At 46.2% G+C, this 17516-nt stretch overlaps 1 protein-coding gene across 1 annotated transcript in view; it reads right to left on the bottom strand.

Moving 5' to 3' along the window:
- SMC3 (structural maintenance of chromosomes 3) overlaps positions 1–17516 on the bottom strand; it is an 889895-nt gene that overhangs the window by 216433 nt on the left and 655946 nt on the right. Inside the window, exon 22 of the mRNA XM_086922774.1 lies at positions 7060–7167. Coding sequence (XP_086778900.1) covers positions 7060–7167 — 108 coding nt within the window. The remainder of the gene's footprint in view (positions 1–7059; positions 7168–17516) is intronic.

Below are 17516 nucleotides of genomic sequence, written 5' to 3'. Positions count from 1 at the left end.
TGAACCTGGCGGTATCCATGACCTTTAATACCCCCACAACAGGGCCACCAAAAGTGTGGGTTGGTAGCTGTACGTGCTAAGAAGGCTGCCTTTGACGATAAGCCAGGCCTTGTGACTACCCTCTAAATTTTCTGCACTGTAGGTGGAACTGATGGGCCGATGAAAGTTAGCCTAGGGCAGACTTTAAAATGCCCTAGATCTGAGTCAGCCTTTTCTCCAAACAGGTCCACGTGCCAGTGTTCTTTATCCAAAAACTAGACAACTAGTCACTTGACTCCCAAGTGACCAGGCCGTTAGCACCTCTCTAAGTCACTACTAAGTGGTACCTCTGGTACCTAGGGCATAAGTACTAAAGAGGGTCTCTAAGAGCTGCAGCATAACTTGTGATGCTCTAAGGCAGGGGTCTCCAGCCTTTTCTGTAGTGAGAGCTACTTCTAATCAGTGAAAATCGTTGTGAGCTACTAAATGCCAAGCAGCTTGCGCATTTCTCGGAGAGACCTCCCCTTACGCCCATCTGTAAGGGCTACACTAGTATTTGAACTACAGTTGACTGCGCAACTGCAGAGTGTTGTTGTTTGTGTATTGTTGAGGGCAGGAAGGTAATATTTGTACTAACATTACTACAATAATATCATGGCTAGCCAAGTGACCTATATTGGTTGTAACACTTTCAGACAGTCCTGGCTTTTAGATTATTAAATTTTGCATGCTGAAATTTAGAGCTCAAACTTCCAATTCTAAAAGCACATTCAGAAGGCCCAGAATGCAACGTGCAATTGGGCAGAAAGTCAAGATTGGATGACAGTCGCATGTGGCATGTCCGCTGGCATCTCAAGAAATGGAAGATGGACATATATTTTCATGAAGACACATTTACACCTTGCTCTTCCAGCCTTCTTTTGTTTCAGTCTATTACTTAAATTAAATGATTTGGGATTTAAAGCGTTCCTATTTTTAAAAAAAATGAAATCCCTCTTTAAAACTTCATTTTGTGTTGTTAGCTGCAGAGAATGGGCTTGTTTTTGTGAACTTGGACGGACAAACTGCCACCATGTGTAACCCACCTTGACTGCCATCTGTTGTGACAGCTGAGAACACTACCCATCTCCTGTGTAAAGATTTTTGATTTGTAAGATAACAGTGGGGCAGAGTGTGCCTTGGGGCCTCCGACCTTTGCTACTTCCAGTAAGCCAGAGGTAATGCATACGATGAGCACTGTACACCCCCTGACAGCACAGATACTTGGTACATAATAAATCTGAAGTGTAACACCCCCTGGCATCGGGAACATTTGGTACGTGATGAATCATGACGTAACTTCCCTCAACGTCCCACAGTTGTTCACTTTTTGAGGTTCTAACAAGCATCGCCTCACCCTAGAAATGATCGGGCACAATACTGAACACAAACATGGTAGCAAGCATGCCTAATGTTTTATTTAACCACATGCGCGCTCCTCTGATTCTGCCCATATGCTGACTTTTTAAAAAACCCATTGTTCATGACGAGCTGGGCTCGTCATCAGTGTTTGAGGAGGCTACACCATGACGAGCCCAGCTCGTCATCAGCCTCGAAGGGGTTAAGCGAGCCTTTGAAAGTTGCACTCATATGAAACGATGTTTTATAACTTTTCAGCTAAACCTGGGAATGTGAGCACATACCCTGCCTATTTTATGCAATTTAAGTGTTTCTCTGCAAATGAAGAAATGCATGTGTACGATTTTAATTGTTTACATTTAACATTTTTCAGCTCTTGAAACTATTCCTTGAAGCAGAAAAATAAATCACTTTGTGTTTCGTTTCAGTGTGCAAATATCAAAGTTAATTTAAACACGAGAGAGATCACATAAATAGAATCTGAAGCGTTTAACTCCGTTTTTTTTGTTAATGGTTTCATGTGACCTGGACTGCCACTGAGCCGCCTCGCCTATACAACTATCAGGCCAGGGCAGGGGCTCGCTATGGATGTGGAGCTGATGAGGCCTGCATAGGGTTCCTTAGCTTACCTGCTGCTCCGGTCAAATTGGTGGAATGCTGAACAAGGAAGGTGGTACGGGTCTCGGTGGCAGTTTAATACTGCTTGCACCACCTGCACATTTTCCAGCACCGGACGCTTCCCTCTGCCATGCCTGCTGCTCTGCACTGGCACTTAACTCGCAGGATGAACAGTGTGGTGCCAGGATGTGAAAGGCAGGGGGTTCCGAGAATACTGGAGGAACAACGTCATCCTCCTTCGCCCGCCCACCCCTCCTCAGCTACACTCAGTTAAGCTAATCTGAGCAGCTGGTTTCGGTGAGGGCGGTCAACATAAAAAAAGGCCGAAATACTCTTAACGATGTTAATAGGCTATTAAATTGCGACACTACCAGCGCGAGCTACTCAAGGGGCTATGGCGAGCTACCGGTAGCTCACGATCGACCGGTTGGAGACCCATGCTCTAAGGGACTCAGCACCAAACTCATACAGACTTCCCTTGAGGCTGTGTGACAAGGTGCTCTATAAAGTGAAAACACAAGATGGAACACACTTGTATGCCATGCCCCCCAACACTGCATGTAATATTTGTAAGTCACCGCTACAGCAGGCCTTATAGCCCTTAGTTAAACAATTAAGGAAATGCATCAGAATGGGTAATTTGAACAAGGATGGCTGGTCCGGGAAACATACGAAGGAAAAAAGATCTGACAACTAACCTTTAACAGTGCCCAAAGCAAGTCTTTGCTGGGTCCAAGATATAAACAACAATACCTTTGTCAGTTTGGCCTGCAATGGGTCCATCTGATGGGTATTGCACCAATCCAGAAACTTATCCCAGCGCTTGGCATACACAGACTTCGTGGTAGGGTGCCTAGCTGCCAGGATGATATCAACAATTAAGGGAGGGAGGTCAAAGAAGATTAACACCCACCCCTCAATCTTCATGCAGGTGTCGGTTACGCAGACAATGGCGCAAGAACCTGCCTGCTGCTGCAGACAGAAGATCTGCCTGAAGTGGCAGCCTGATTGAAGAACAAATGCTCAGGGCCTGAAGTTCTAGGTACCACACTCTCCAGGCCAAATCCAGAGCCACTAGGATGACTTAGGGCCCGCTCATTCCTGACCTTCCTCAAAACTAAACGCAGGAGAGGTAGCAGCAGGAAGGCACACAAGAGTCCTGTGCTCCACTGCAAACAGAATGTGTTTCCGAGGGGGGGGGGCTTCTTAAACTCTAGCATGCAAAAGCATTGATTTTTCACATTCTCTGCAGTGGCAAAAAAGTCAAGCCATGGTTATTTTCATTGCTGGAAGTCACCCTACGCCACCTCAGGGTGTAATCACTATTTGTGATGGACTAGGTGTTGGCTCCTGAATTTGTTCACCCTAGTGTTTAATGATTCTGCCTGGTAGAATTTGTTCACCTTAGTGTTTAATGAACCTGCCTGGTAGTATTAAATCAGAGAAATACCCTGACAATTCAGCCAGTATCCGAGGTGCAGAGCCTCTCAGCACAAGACCCACGACCCCCTCCCCGCCCCAATCTCGCCGTGCTTTTTGCAACACCACCTGGCGATTGTGTCACATGTGAAAACTTGCACCAACCTCCCTTTTATGGTGGTCAAGAAGGCCTTCAATTCAAAGCGACTTGCCAAACAGGTCCACCAGATTTTTGTGGAGGCGGATCTTTGCTGGAAACCAGAGTCCTCTGATCGTCACCTATCCCAGATGCGTCCCCAACCCAGTAGTAACTAGTCCGTCATCACCGTTAACTCTGGGTGATGTAGGGAGGGGGTTACTGATGAGCTGGTAACAAAAGACCCAAACAGTGTGTGATGGCTGGACTGTCCTTAAAACGCTCCAGGGCCAACCCTGCCTTTTTGCCAAACAGGCAGGAACTGTCAAAAGCATGTCCATTAAAGGCGCCTGATGTCCTCGAAGAGGTCTGTGCAACTCATCCATGCTTTGAGTCAGAGCACCACACTTGTTCTGAAAGTCCTTCCTAGACAATCAGTGCTGTCTTAGTCGAAGCAGATGAATTAACTTAGCCACATCCTGGACAGACTGAATGGTTTGGACCAAGGAAGCCCACACATTTTCTGGGACTGCTGGTAAGATCTCACCAACCATGTCCCAAAGTGTGTGGGCATAACATCCAAGAGGCAGCTGGCACTGACAGAAATCAATGCAAGGCTGGCCAAGCAGAAATGCTTCCATATGTTTGGACTCCCTGTCAGGAGCAGTATTCAGAAAGGCATTAGGTTTGACTCTGCTGGTGGATGTTAGGAGCCCATAGCGTAGTATCCTTTTCTTGTCGGTTTCAGAGTAGTTAGAAGGGAAATATGCTGTTCCGCCCTGCTGACACTACAAGTCCCAGAGTGCTAGATTGGGATGCCTGTAATACAGAAGACATTGGAAGTTGCAGACCAATCACAGGCAAAGAGGGAGGTTCTTAAACCCCCCTCTCCAAGATGGCGGCGCTTGGTTTTCCTCGCTTTGACTCGGATCCGTGTGTGGTGTTTGGACCGTGATCTATCCCCTTTTCCTTGTATCGGGAGATTGGTTTCCCGTTTTCGGCCCTCAGCCCGTGTTGACTTCTGGAGGCTCCGTAACTAGCTGCCCGCTAGTGTAGAGTTCCCGGACCGCGCCTCTCCTCCCCTCCTTCCCGCTTCCCGTCCTCCGTCAAAGCCGTGTGTCGGCAATCCGGAGAACTGCAGAGCGCCTTCAGGCGCGGTTGTGAATTCAAGCTGCATGCTGGAATCGGCAGCTGAGGAGCAGCTGCTGTTTATTACTACCGGATAGTATTCTCTGCCAAACGCGAAGCAGCGTTTATCTGCAATCAAGCATTGTTCCTTTCCTTTTTGCTATCCAGACGCAAAGTAGCGTTTTCTTTTGTTATGGACTAAACCTCGTCATTGAATTTTGGGTACACGAGGAAGCGTTTCAACCAGTTACTCTTCTTGTTTTCATTTGGAACTTTATTTCCTGGGAACCATACGGAGAAACAGAGAGACGGATATCTTTGGAACTCTGCACACCTTATCGGTTATACTTTGGGAGAGATCAAAAGACTACGACTTGGTCTATATCCTTTTTTGTGTTTCATATGAGCTTCTTATGTGCTCAGGGAATCACATATGACTTTTGTTTTCCTCACAGTTATTCAACTGCACGTTAATGAATCCTTTCTTGTTGTCTTTTCTCTCCTCTGCAGGGATCTGTGACTGATTGCAGTGTGGGTCTTCACCCTGCTTCCTTTTTCTTTGACCTTGGTTTTGGTCTCTCTCTTTTCCTGGAATAGTATTATCCCCTTGTGTATTTTATACCACGGCGGAGGGTCTGTTCTAGGGGAGGAGATTGATACTGTCTGCACTTCTGAGGAGTTTGGTTTCTGCCTGGATACTGATCTACGCCCGACAGTGGACACCTGCACCACCAAACTCTCTAGAGTTGGATTCTGAGTTAAGAAACCATGGTCACCTGGAGCTAGTATATGGCAACGGGCATACAGTCAATTGGCCAAAGGTAAGGACCTGGTTTAGCCCAAGAGTCCAGTAGTGGGTCCTTGGGGCCTAACTGACCCAGAAGACTTGCAGGCTTTCTTGGCACAAACCATTCATGGCATAGTTGAAAAGCAGGAGATGTTCGGTCAGTGCTCAAGGTCCTTGTTTTTACCACCATAGTAGGCGGTGAAGGTCAAGTATTTCAGCTGCCCTCCTTAATTACAGTAAAATAGATGTACTTTCTTCCACTGAGGGCGGATCTGCCAGAGGTAATCAGACTAGAGGCCAATGTGGATCTTTAGGGCCAAATGCGTGCCAGAGGAAGCCGGAAACGTGCCAAAGATGTGCGGCATGCCCTCTCGAAAGGTATTGATATGCTGCAACATTACCAACGGACACAAGAACTCAGGGTGCATCAGACCAAAGTTGGAATCAGCTCCTTGGTGGAAAGGGAGTGAGACATAGAGCCACAGTGATGCCCTTGCACCGTCTCTGAAGAACAACAGTGGAAAAAGAGTGGGCCGAGTCACGCTTGGACTGTCTGTCTCTCTTCTTAGTCTTGCCTGGAGACTTCAAATGCAAGGACGATCTGCTGCTGGAACGACTAGGAAAGGAACAGCATCCGCACTGTCAACTTTGACCTGCATGGAAGTCTTGCAGTGTTTTGCCATGTAGAGCTTCACCTCACTTTCACAGATGGCTATCAGATTCATTTGGTGTCAGTGCACAGGCCTTGGAGTCATGCCAAACACCAGAGGCATACCCTGAGGTGATCTGTCCTAGACTTCCATTTGTGAGTCTTCACAAGGTTTAACCCCTGTAGTCTTAGGGGGTGACCTGTTCGCTTCCACAATGGAGAGATTATTTTCCTGTACCATTTTTCAAAGAGTGAAGACAAAGAAGAGCAGAGCTCTGAATGCATGTCTAAAGGCACAGAAAGAAAGCAACTGACGCAGCCACACAGGTGGCGCATCTTTATGGCTCGGTTTGTCACTTTCAGAGCGGAACAGAGTCAACGTGGAGTCACATGACACCACCTCCAGTCATGAAAGAGCAACTGCTTTTTGAGTTTTCCAAGAGTTGATGTGTGACTAAAACCTAATGCTTTCTAGTTTGTCTTCTCTCATATTTCTGTATCCCGCTTCGCCTTCAGTATCGAGCACAATCTTGGATGTGTTTGGAACTGCAAAAGAGATAGGTGGATGCCCTGTTGTTCCTGCAGCAAAATTAATCTACAGGTTAGTGATATTGTGACTCTTACACCCTGGAATGGTACAACAACTCATACAACCCAATGGAAGTTAAGGGACAAAAGACAAATTAAACTATTGACTTTATATGTCAGGAAGGGAGACTACTACAGAGACCAACTTTCTTACCACTATGGGAAAAGGGATGCATTAGTAATTCCAGTGAATGACCAATTTTAACTCCTGTGTGCCGACTCCTACTCACTTAAGAAAGGTTCTATACATTGAATACACTGGATCATCTGTTCATCACTTTCAGTCAATAACTACTTCTGCAGGAAATACACTTCAAATAATACTGCATAATAACTTGTGATTATCATGAAACTTACCTGTTCCACTTGATCTAATCGTTTCCTAAGATTTTCATTTAGGTACGTCTCTACTCGTGTGATAGTGCCTTCCAGTTTAATTCTTTCATTCAGAAGCTGCCTGTTTTCCTAAACAAAAGAGGCAAAATGTAACCCAACTATAAGAAATTCAGTCGCAAATAACAATCTTAAAGTTTCCATGTGAGAAACACATGCAATTCTACAGGGAAATAGGGAGTTTGCAAAAAAACAGGACCTTTCCTAATTTGTGTATCAATGACTAATAGTGTATATATATATATATATATATATATATATATATATAGTTAGCTGGAAATTTTACTCGCATAAAACCATTGAAATTCCCACGTTATAGTTAGTTGGACTCACTATAACTTGCGCGTGCAATGCACTGCTGATGACGTCACATATTACATCACTCATGACATGGTCAGTGACATCACTCAGGACATCACTGATGACACCATCCAGTGAATGTGTGTCTTTTAAAAAAATAAATATGTGTTATATATGTATATGTAAAAGGAAGAATAAATGTTTAAATAAGTGTTTACATGGATGCTTTTTAAAAAAAAATGGATTGGTTAACTGGTTTATTGAGTGTTAGTGAATACATATATTAGAGAGTAATGTTTAAATATTTAAATATATGTGTTAGTGTTTCACTTTGTGTATACGTGGCTGCATGGGTTGGTGAGTAGCTACATGTGTAGGTATATGGGTTATTAGATGTTTTTCTTAGTATCAGTATGAGTGTTTATATGGTTTGGTGGGGGTATTACTTAGCACATAGATGCATGAATGACTGACTCTCTCTTTGTATGTGTTTTGAAGACAGCACATGTGCAGGACTGTATAGGTGGATGAGTGTGTATATGTGTATGTTAGTGAGTGAATGACTGTCTCACTAGTGTCTTTAATAGTAACTACATATGTTTTAATGTAGTATATGTGAATATTGATGTATATAAGTGAGTATATGTGAGACTAAGGGATTGTAAGAGTTCCTGTTTAAATAAGTATGTGTTTCTATAAGTGATTGTTTAAGAGAGTAAGTATGTGTAAGGTTCCTTAGAAGTAAGGTGGTAGTTTGTGTATCCACTTGGCTGCTAAGGTACAATTTATCCTCTGCTTTAATTTCCATTGAAATCAATGGAAAGTCCATGACGAGTTACCCTTGTCATTAGCGGCGAAGAGGGTATAGCTGTATATGCAAATAAATGGATGTTCAATAGTTTATTTGCATGTGTGAGTATGTGTGAGAATATCTTTTGGATGACTGTCGGTGTGTAACAGGATATATATGTGTATCATTATATTTGATGAGTGAGTATACGTATGAGTGATTATATAGAACTGTTGGTGAATGAGTGGATGTGTATATAGATGGTGGAATTATTGAATTGGTTGTTGTAACTGGTATGGGTATCTCCATTTTTTTGAAAATTTTAGTTTCTATTATTGAATATGTGTTTTAAGGGTTACATTACAGTGAAAAGAGGTCTGTCACTGTATCACAAGGATGGTGTCATCAGTGATGTCATGAGTGATGTCACTGACCATGTCATGAGTGATGTAATATGTGACGTCATCAGCAGTGCATTGCAGGCGCGCAAGTTACAGTGAGTCCAACTAACTATAACGTGGGAATTTCAATGGTTTTATGCGAGTAAAATTTCCAGCTAACTATAACTGGTGTGAAACCTACGTTTTTTTGTGTGAATTTAATAGGTTTTTTAAATGCTAATTCCTAACTATAACTGGTGTGATACCTATGGTTTTTTCAGTGAATTTCATATGTTTTTTAATAGCAAATCTCTATAGGTATGAAATGTAATATTTTTTATTACGAATTTTATATTGTATAATTATGTAATATATATATTTTTTAATTTTTTTAATTTTTTTGCACCGGTGCGCTCACCGATGCGCTCACCAGTAAGCGCAGTGCTATGGCGCGCCCCGGGGCGCGTACCGGTGAGCTTCCCGTTAGCGCTATTGCCGCGAACGAAAACAACACCGTGACGTATCGCGTAGCCGCGTGATGCGTCATATGACGCATAGCATAAGCGCCCCCGGAAGCACGCGAGCGCATACGATCACGAAACGTCCTGAAGCGCTTACGCTACGCGCGTCGGGTCATGTGACCTGAAAATAACACTTTTCATTGGTTCACAACACTTTTGGTTTCCAAATGATGAAAGCCCTGCTCATGTGACTTGAAAATAACACTTCATTGGTCCAGAACAGTTTTGTTTTCCAAATGATGAAAGCCCCCACCTTTTTTCCTTATTCTGACTTTGTCCTTTGACTGAGGAAGACCTGTTTGAAGATCTGTCTCTAATCTTTTCTACTTTAAAATGGCTACAGTAGCAGCAGCAGCTGGAGCATCTGCCCCACCACCACCACCACCACCACCACCATCAAAAAGACCACCAGAAGATCACATTGGTGGTCAAGAAGAAGAGGAGGAGGATGATGAAGAGGAGGGACAGACAAGGCATTTCCTGCCTGAAGTTAATCAGCCCTACAAACCAAAAGAGCACTTCGTATGGCAGTTCTACAAAATCCCAAGGGGTTTCAAAAAAGTCAACGCTGCGAAGGTAACTTGTCTGATTTGTGATGCTGAGCTGTCCAGGGGGAACCCTAACAAAAAATATTCCTTCGGGAATCATACCATGATTCGGCACATGATCCGTTGGCACCCAATCAACTATTCTGCTGCAGAGGTAAGGGACCTCTGCAGTAAGCTACCCCCATCAACATCTAGACCCTCAACATCGAAAGAACCAACTCCATCGGGTTCAGAGGCAACAGAGACAATGCCTATCATACAACCAAAATTTAACGATTTTAAAATCATGTGCAAATATTGTGGAAAGTTAATTTGCTATGGTGAGCAAAGTATGAAACTGTGCTGGGGATAACCATAAGTGCCCGAAAAATCCCTAATTTTTTCTGTTTTTTTTTTTGCTCCAGTTGAGCCATTTCCAATTCCCTGTTTTTTGTTTCTCCCCATAAAAAATAATAAAAAAAATATAAAACAACGAAAAGAAGAAAAAAAAACAGTTCTTTTTAGAACTACCTCCAATTTTTAAAAAAAGACTACATTTTTAAAAAACTCTGTCATTCTTTTTTCCCCATGGTACGCTCCCCGGTGCGCGTACTGGGCGCTCCCCCGTGCAAATCGAAAAAAAATTTTTTTTTTTTTTTGCCCCGCGGGGACCTTTTATGGCCCCCACATCAATCCTAGGGGGTCTACCCTGCCCCCTTTTGGTCATTTCCCCCTTTGTTTTTGCCACCTCTTGTGTCTCGATCTTACCGAGACACAAGATGGCGGCAGCTCCGGACTGTTTGGAATGTTTACAGACACCCGAGAGCCAATCAGCTTTCCGCGCGCGAACTAGCGTTGCGCGCTGGTACGCTCCCCGGAGCACGTACCGGGGCGCGCTTACAGATATATATATTTTTTGGAACCTAAATTACTCAAAATCCTCTGGAGCACATTTCTTGAGACCTAGCAAAGGCACATCGGGCTACCAGTCCCTACAATTTTGCCAAGTTTGGTGGAAATCAATTCAGCCGTTCGAGCTAAAAGTGAGGTTGACCGCCCTATGGAAATTAACATGGGGAAAACACGTTTTGGGACCCCCCTTTTATCTTGGCCCCCGCTTGACGAATCCCCCCCAAACTTTCAGGGAAGGACCGAAGCGCCGCGAGGCAAATTTGAGGAAATTTTCAGGCAGATTCCTCAACCGGCGCCAAAGTTATTCACAATAGAATTTTGAGATTTTGCATTGAAAAAAATCCTAACTATAACTACCTACTGGCGACCGCCAGTAGGATATATATATATATATAAATATATATATACCAAAGAGTTGCCTCCAAAAGACGAAGCCTGCTCACAGCGTGCAGAATCCATTTATTTCAAGGATTTCCATCAGCCTGGCTCGGCACACAATTAGAATGCCAGACGCGTTTCGGGCAGAGCACGCCCTTGGTCACTGGCGCATAGACTCAAACAGCAAGAGCAGACCACCTGTGCACATAAAATACCCCGCCTCAGTGGGCGTGTGCTTAAGAGTATTCTGGTCTATGTAGTCCGCTCACAATAAAACCACAGTGGGCGCCATTTGGTCCTGCAAAATGTTATTATTACCCCAGTGGGTATGTGCAACACAGTCAGGTTTAGGGCATTATTAATCCTCGAAATGGACACGCTGTTTCTGTAGTGCCTCTTAGTCCTCCACACTACAAACCCGCATGATGTGCAGTGGGGCTCAGTCACGGCAGGGCATGTCGTTACATAGAAAAACCAAAGAGTTTCCCCCAAAAGACGAAGCCTGCTCACAGCGTGCAGAAGCCATGTAACGGCATGCCCTGCCGTGACGAAGCCCCACTGCACATCATGCGGGTTTGTAGTGTGGAGGACTGAGGCACTTCAGAAAACTAACCCACAAGAGACAGAGACACAGGGTGCAGCACCTGGGACAACCTTCCTAAGAGGCTCTGTCCCGCTGGCATAGAGTAGGGTGACACCCAATGAAAAAGACACATCTGAAGGGAGTGGCAGCAGAGGCACGAAGGTGCCAATAGGAGCTGTGAAGAGGAACACACAACTGTTGAGAAGAACCTCAGATCTCCAGACCACCTCCTCCAACTATCCACAGTCAGAGGACAGAACACAAACAACCTGTGGAACACCGCCACAGTAGGCTTACTGCCAGCCCAAAAACGCATAGTGCAACTGTTGGATGCTAAATGAAAGGGTAACTACCCTATACATGACAAACTGAGACCTGCGAAGTACAGACCTATGGGGGAGGGCAAAAGCCCGCAAGGAGGCGCTGAACAGCCGAATTGGCATGAGCATCAAACAAAAGGACCCCATCAAAGGGTAGGTCAACAACACGTTCCCGGATATTCTCCGGGAAGATGACATCCCGCAACCAAGCATGGCGCTGTAGGGCAACCGAACCAGCCATAGCTCGGCCTAAGGAATCTGCGGTATCCAGGGCCGAGCGAAGTGTAAGTTCCGCCGGATCACGGCCGTCACAGAGAAGATGGAGGAGGTCAACACGAGCGCCCTCAGAGGTGGAAGATAGAAGAGACTCGGCACAGTCCCAATGGGCAGAAGTAGCCCGAGCCAAGACACACTGTATTAAGTGAGCGAAGAGCTGCGCTAGTGGAGGCGAAAATATTACGACCCCACGACTCCAGCCCCCTGGACTCCCGGGAGGGAGGAAACAGCAGCTGAGGCAAGGAAGGGAAAGCAGCTTGCAGAACAACCCCCTGAATGGCTGGGTGAACAAATAAGCAAACTGGATCGTGTGGAGCAGCACAGTGGCAGTGCAAGACAGAACGAGCCACCGGATCACCGGAAGCTGGCCGAGCCCAGGTGCCCAAAAGGGCATCATAAAGAGAAGTTCCGAAAGGCGGAAGTGGCTCTACATTCCCTGACCCTTGGTGGAGGACATCCAGCAGAGGGTCAACAGGCAGGGGGACCGAAGAGGGTTGCATACTTAGAACACAGGCACCCAAGGAGACAACTTATATAAACGCCGCACCGGCCTCGGTAGCCCTCCCAGGAGGGGACAGCAACTCATCCGTGGGTGAGGGCTGTAAACTGAGCCTCCCACCCCAAGGGGGTTGTCCAATGAACTGAGAATGAGAACACAATGTCTAAAAGAAGGAAGCCCCATTGACAAATGAGGGTCTTGATGGAGCTCCTGAGGAGGTGGGGAGTCCGCAAGTGTCACAAATTCCAAGGGGGGGGGGAGAGGCAAGGACAGATCTGGCGTCGCCTGACGTTACGGCGATACCGAACTCCCCCGGAAGCCTCCAGAGAAGAGTCAATAATCCGGCGTCGAGGCCTCGTCCAGCACCGACTTGGCCTCGTCCGGCGCCGACTCGGCCTCAACCACGAGAGGATCCGGTTCCGAAGAAGGGAACGGTTCCGGAGCCGGGGAGGCAAGCCTACAGTGCCAGAACAGCGCCGACTCAGCCTCAACCACAAAAGGCTCCGACTCCAAAGTAAGGAATAGTCGGAGCAGGTGAGGCAAGTCTGCACACAACAAAGGAGAGACTCTGGACCTTATCTCTACGTCGGACCCCATCTCTTTAGAGTCTATTACCCTAGTGATTGGTCAGATGTACGAGGTACTTCCCTTCGGTAACGGTGTATCTGGTAGAGACGATTCTAACCGCAGATTCCTTAACGTAGAATTATCCCCAGGCATGAGACTGGATTCGGAAAACTTTTCTGCCACAGCATCCCTGCAAGCTGGGGGGACGGCACCAAGTGACTCCGCCCTGACGTCGTCCACGCTGGTGACGCCAGCGAGGATACATAAGTCTCACCCCAGCGCGCCTACAGCAGTTTTCTTCAGAGAACTTTCCACACCACAACGCGGAACCATCACAACCAAAACTGTGAGAATACTGGAACAGTGTGTGAAAACCCAGCTAAACAGAAGGGGAAGAAACGAAAGGTGAGGAACGGCATATCCAGAATAGTGCCAGGCACTAAGGCACAAGTCATGGAATGAAATAATAGAATGCAGTTACTGTAAGCAATCCTGCAACCAACAGAACAGCCTCCCTGGAAACACAAAGCATGTGAAAAAGAGCACAGCAGACGAAGAAGTTTGCAACCACCACCTAGAGCCAAGAAAGGGTCCAAGGCCAGAATGGAAGCACAATGACAATCCATCCCCCAAGAACACCAGCAGGGGAAGCTGGACCTCAACCCCAAGGACTGTAAGAGTCAGGAGTGCAAGCAACACAAGGAAGCACAATGAACCCTACATTGAAGACCAAATGCATGGGCAGCGAAGCACCCAGGCATTCGCCAACCAATTACCAGACGGAAGGAATAGAGCAACAACAACAACCAGGCGAGCATCCCCCGTAGGGATGGAGTAAGAAAAAGGGGGGCACTCGCAGAGGAACAACGCCCAGCAGCAGGCGAGTGCAGAAGATCGAGAAGGGTCCTCGCAGAAACAGGGAGGATGGGCGAGTCGTGAAGGTATCTGCGGCTAGAATCGTGTCTACCTGATCCACCGTTACCAAAGGTAAGTAACTCGTACATCTGATAGAGACTACTAGCCACAGATTGCTTAACATAGAATAGATACCCTAGCCATAGGGGGAGACCTCTCCAGCTCAGAGGAGCCCAAGACCCCCCCAACAGGGGACACGCTACGGGGATAGGGAAAAATAGCCCCGTCCACCGCAACAGGGATGAGTCACAGGCCTTAAGCTGAAGAGAACCTCAACATCGTGGAGGAACACCTGCCCCACAGGGGATGTTTTAGAACAACAAAAGAGGCAACCCAGCTTTCTCCAACAGGAGAAATCAAAGGCAATACGAAGGGGGGGGGGGGGGGTGTCAGAATACCCCAGCCCAGTCAACGTACCAGGGACCTCCACCAGAAGCCCCAAGGTACAGGCAGCGCGGGAGGAAGAAGAGCCACCTACAGACTCCAAGAGAGAAGAGACCGAAATACGGCAAGCCTTCCACAGGGAAACATACCCAGTGAAGAGGGCCACCGAGCCCATCATAGCTTGAAGCCAAAGACAAGACTGAACGACGCCTCAGCAGTAAAGCAGGCAGAAGAATAAGAACGGAAGCTCACAATGGCCCCACAGGACAAAAAGCAGGAGCTCCTTGGCCCACGCCAAGGTCGTCGGCCACAGAACAGAAGAGCAGGCGGGGGCAGCCAGGTACTGACAGCGCCACGAAAACTAAACGCCCGGACCCAGTCGGGCTCAGAACAAGGGCAAAGCTAGTAAACCATCCCAAACAACTCCTAAAGGGGACCGCCCCAGATAGAACCGATCCACTAAGTAGTGAGAGCAGCTAGAAGATGAGGAGTAACAAGTAGGAAGGACCAGGCCATCAACACAGGAATCTATGCCCTCAGAACACCAGACAGAGGCCCAGACCAAACAGCAGGCAAAGGGCAAAACACAGCGGCACAACGCCGTAGATGGCCAAGCCACACCCTAGTAAGGACCAAGACTGCACCATCGTAATACAGCAACACCAGGAAGGGCGATGAACCCGACAGGGGGAGTCCACACCCTCCCCGCATAAGACCGAGCTATACGATAGCTACATATACCCCACATAGGGTAGGACACGTACCAAGAAAGCATGGGAACCACTCTTAAGTAAAAAACAATCCTGCATCAGACCTGCGGCAGAAACCACAGAAGGCTTAGTAGTCAGCCAGAAAACACATTTGTACCAAAAAAGGGGGTTGAACCAGCAGCCAACTGAAGAGCGGGGCCAACGAAGGACCCCGAGGGCACATATATCAGGAGCAAGTGGGATAACGTCTCCCACCAAGCCCCGGAGGATCAGCAAACCAACCTACTGAGGTGGAGGAGGACGGAGCCCCGCAAGAAGACACTGAATGGCAGAGTCTGCATGACTATTAAACAACAGGACCCCGTCAAAAGGGAGGTCGACCAGACGCTCTCTAATATTTTCAGGGAAAACAGCATCGCGTGGCCAAGCATGGCGACGGAGAGCCACAAAAGTGGCTATAGCATGGCCAACAGCATTGGCAACATCCAAAGCTGCACTAAGAATAAACACGGCTAACTCTCTACCATCCAACACATGGCCCGCAGATCAGCACGGGTCCCCTCATGAGAGACATGAGAAAGAAGGGACTCCACAGAATCCCACAGGCTAGAAGTAGCCCTGGTCAGCACACACAAAGTGTTAAGCACCCTCAAGGCAGCACTGGAAGAAGCGAAGACATTACGTCCCCATGAATCTAACCACTGGGTCTCTCGAGACGGAGGGAACACCACCAAAGGCAAACACGGAAAGGCATTGCGCAGTAGAGCGCCTTGAGTAGAAGGGTGGAAAGAAAGACAGACCGGGTCGTGCGGAGCAGGACGATGACGGTGCAGTAGTGCCTGAGGCACTGGACCTGTGGCAGGGCACCCCCAATGTTGGCTTGGTGTCATGAATTTATATAATCTTTTGTATTGCTCGGATCATCACCTACTTAATATAATGACTCTTTCAGATATTAGGAATAGATAAACTCGGAATTTTTACATATCAATTGTGGTCGGATGGATGTGCACGCGGATGTTATATAATGTGCAGATTTTATTAGAATCATATTGACATTTGTACACTTGACTAGCGTGTACATTCAATATCGTACTGGGCATGACTTTAGACCGGGGTCGGAGCAGCGCTCTAGTCTTTTGTCTTGCGTTTCTACTTATATACTACTTCCTCGTCGGACCCGTTTCACTTCCGGGTTTCAGACGCCAGTTTAGCGAGGGCGATTGTGCCAGAGGTAAATTCTTACGACCTTACAGTATGATATTTTAATTTTATTGTGGCGAATTGGACGATTATTCTTGGCGTTTTCCTCAGGGTGATACACGGACTAATTATTTGTAACTACTCGTTTTTTCTCAGAATTTCGTGCCACACGTACCCGTGGGTTACGGACTACATTTTGGAATAACACTATTTGGATACGACCTTACCTACTTGAATTTTGGAACTATATGGATTAGGCTGGCGCATTGGATTGGTTTTTATACACAGCGGGTAAGATATGTTGAGTTTCCCGATATCCCTAGAGTTTGTAATTATGGTTGACTGTTTATATTAACAATTTAGAGTGTTGTGAATGCCGGGAAGGGTCACTTATTTATCAAATATGATAGTCGTGACTAGAGGCACTGCCCTTTTGATAAGTATCGAGTCACACACCTTACTTGAACAATCGATTATTTCAATGGGCAAGACGGTTACGTTGTACGTTTGACAGATTGGCTTATATTGGTAGTAGCTCACAATCATCATACGTAACTAATGGTTTCACTTTTACTTGGGTAGCTGGTGTTTATGTACGCATTTTCGTACATTTTCACTGAATCCATTACGCCAATATTTTTTTTTACAGTGACCACATTATTTCACGCATAAAACTGCAAGGGGTACCCTTCCGGGTTGGAATTATCACCGGAACTGGGGTAAGTAACATCTCTGATGTTATTTTAATACTGATACTAAGAGGGGGGACCTACATGTTGAACATGGAGTATTAATCCCTTTCTCTTGGCGTTTCTTTCCTTTTTTCTCTTTCCTTTTATTTTACATATGTGATTAGCCTAACTACTGAGGATTCAGTCATTGAGGTATCATATAAAAAAAATGTTGGCTTCTTATCACGTGCATTGTGGCTTCTTTGTGGTTTCGGGACACTCTTTAACTGTTGGATTTAATGATGGTTTTGCTCATGTACACACCTTGTTCTTGATTTAGACGTGACACGGGTGGTCTTTTCACTCTATGCTGCTATATACAATAATATCAACTTTCTTTGATGTGTATAATAACTTTCGGGTCTTTTCAGTCTCATTGACAGACTTTTGAATACAAATGTAAATTTAGCTTTTAGGGGTTCCAC

Source organism: Lissotriton vulgaris, chromosome 5, assembly GCF_964263255.1.
Source record: "Lissotriton vulgaris chromosome 5, aLisVul1.2, whole genome shotgun sequence".
NCBI classification, from domain to species: domain Eukaryota; kingdom Metazoa; phylum Chordata; class Amphibia; order Caudata; family Salamandridae; genus Lissotriton; species Lissotriton vulgaris.
The sequence above is the reverse complement of the archived record's forward strand: the minus strand, read 5'-3'. Positions and strand labels throughout refer to the sequence as shown.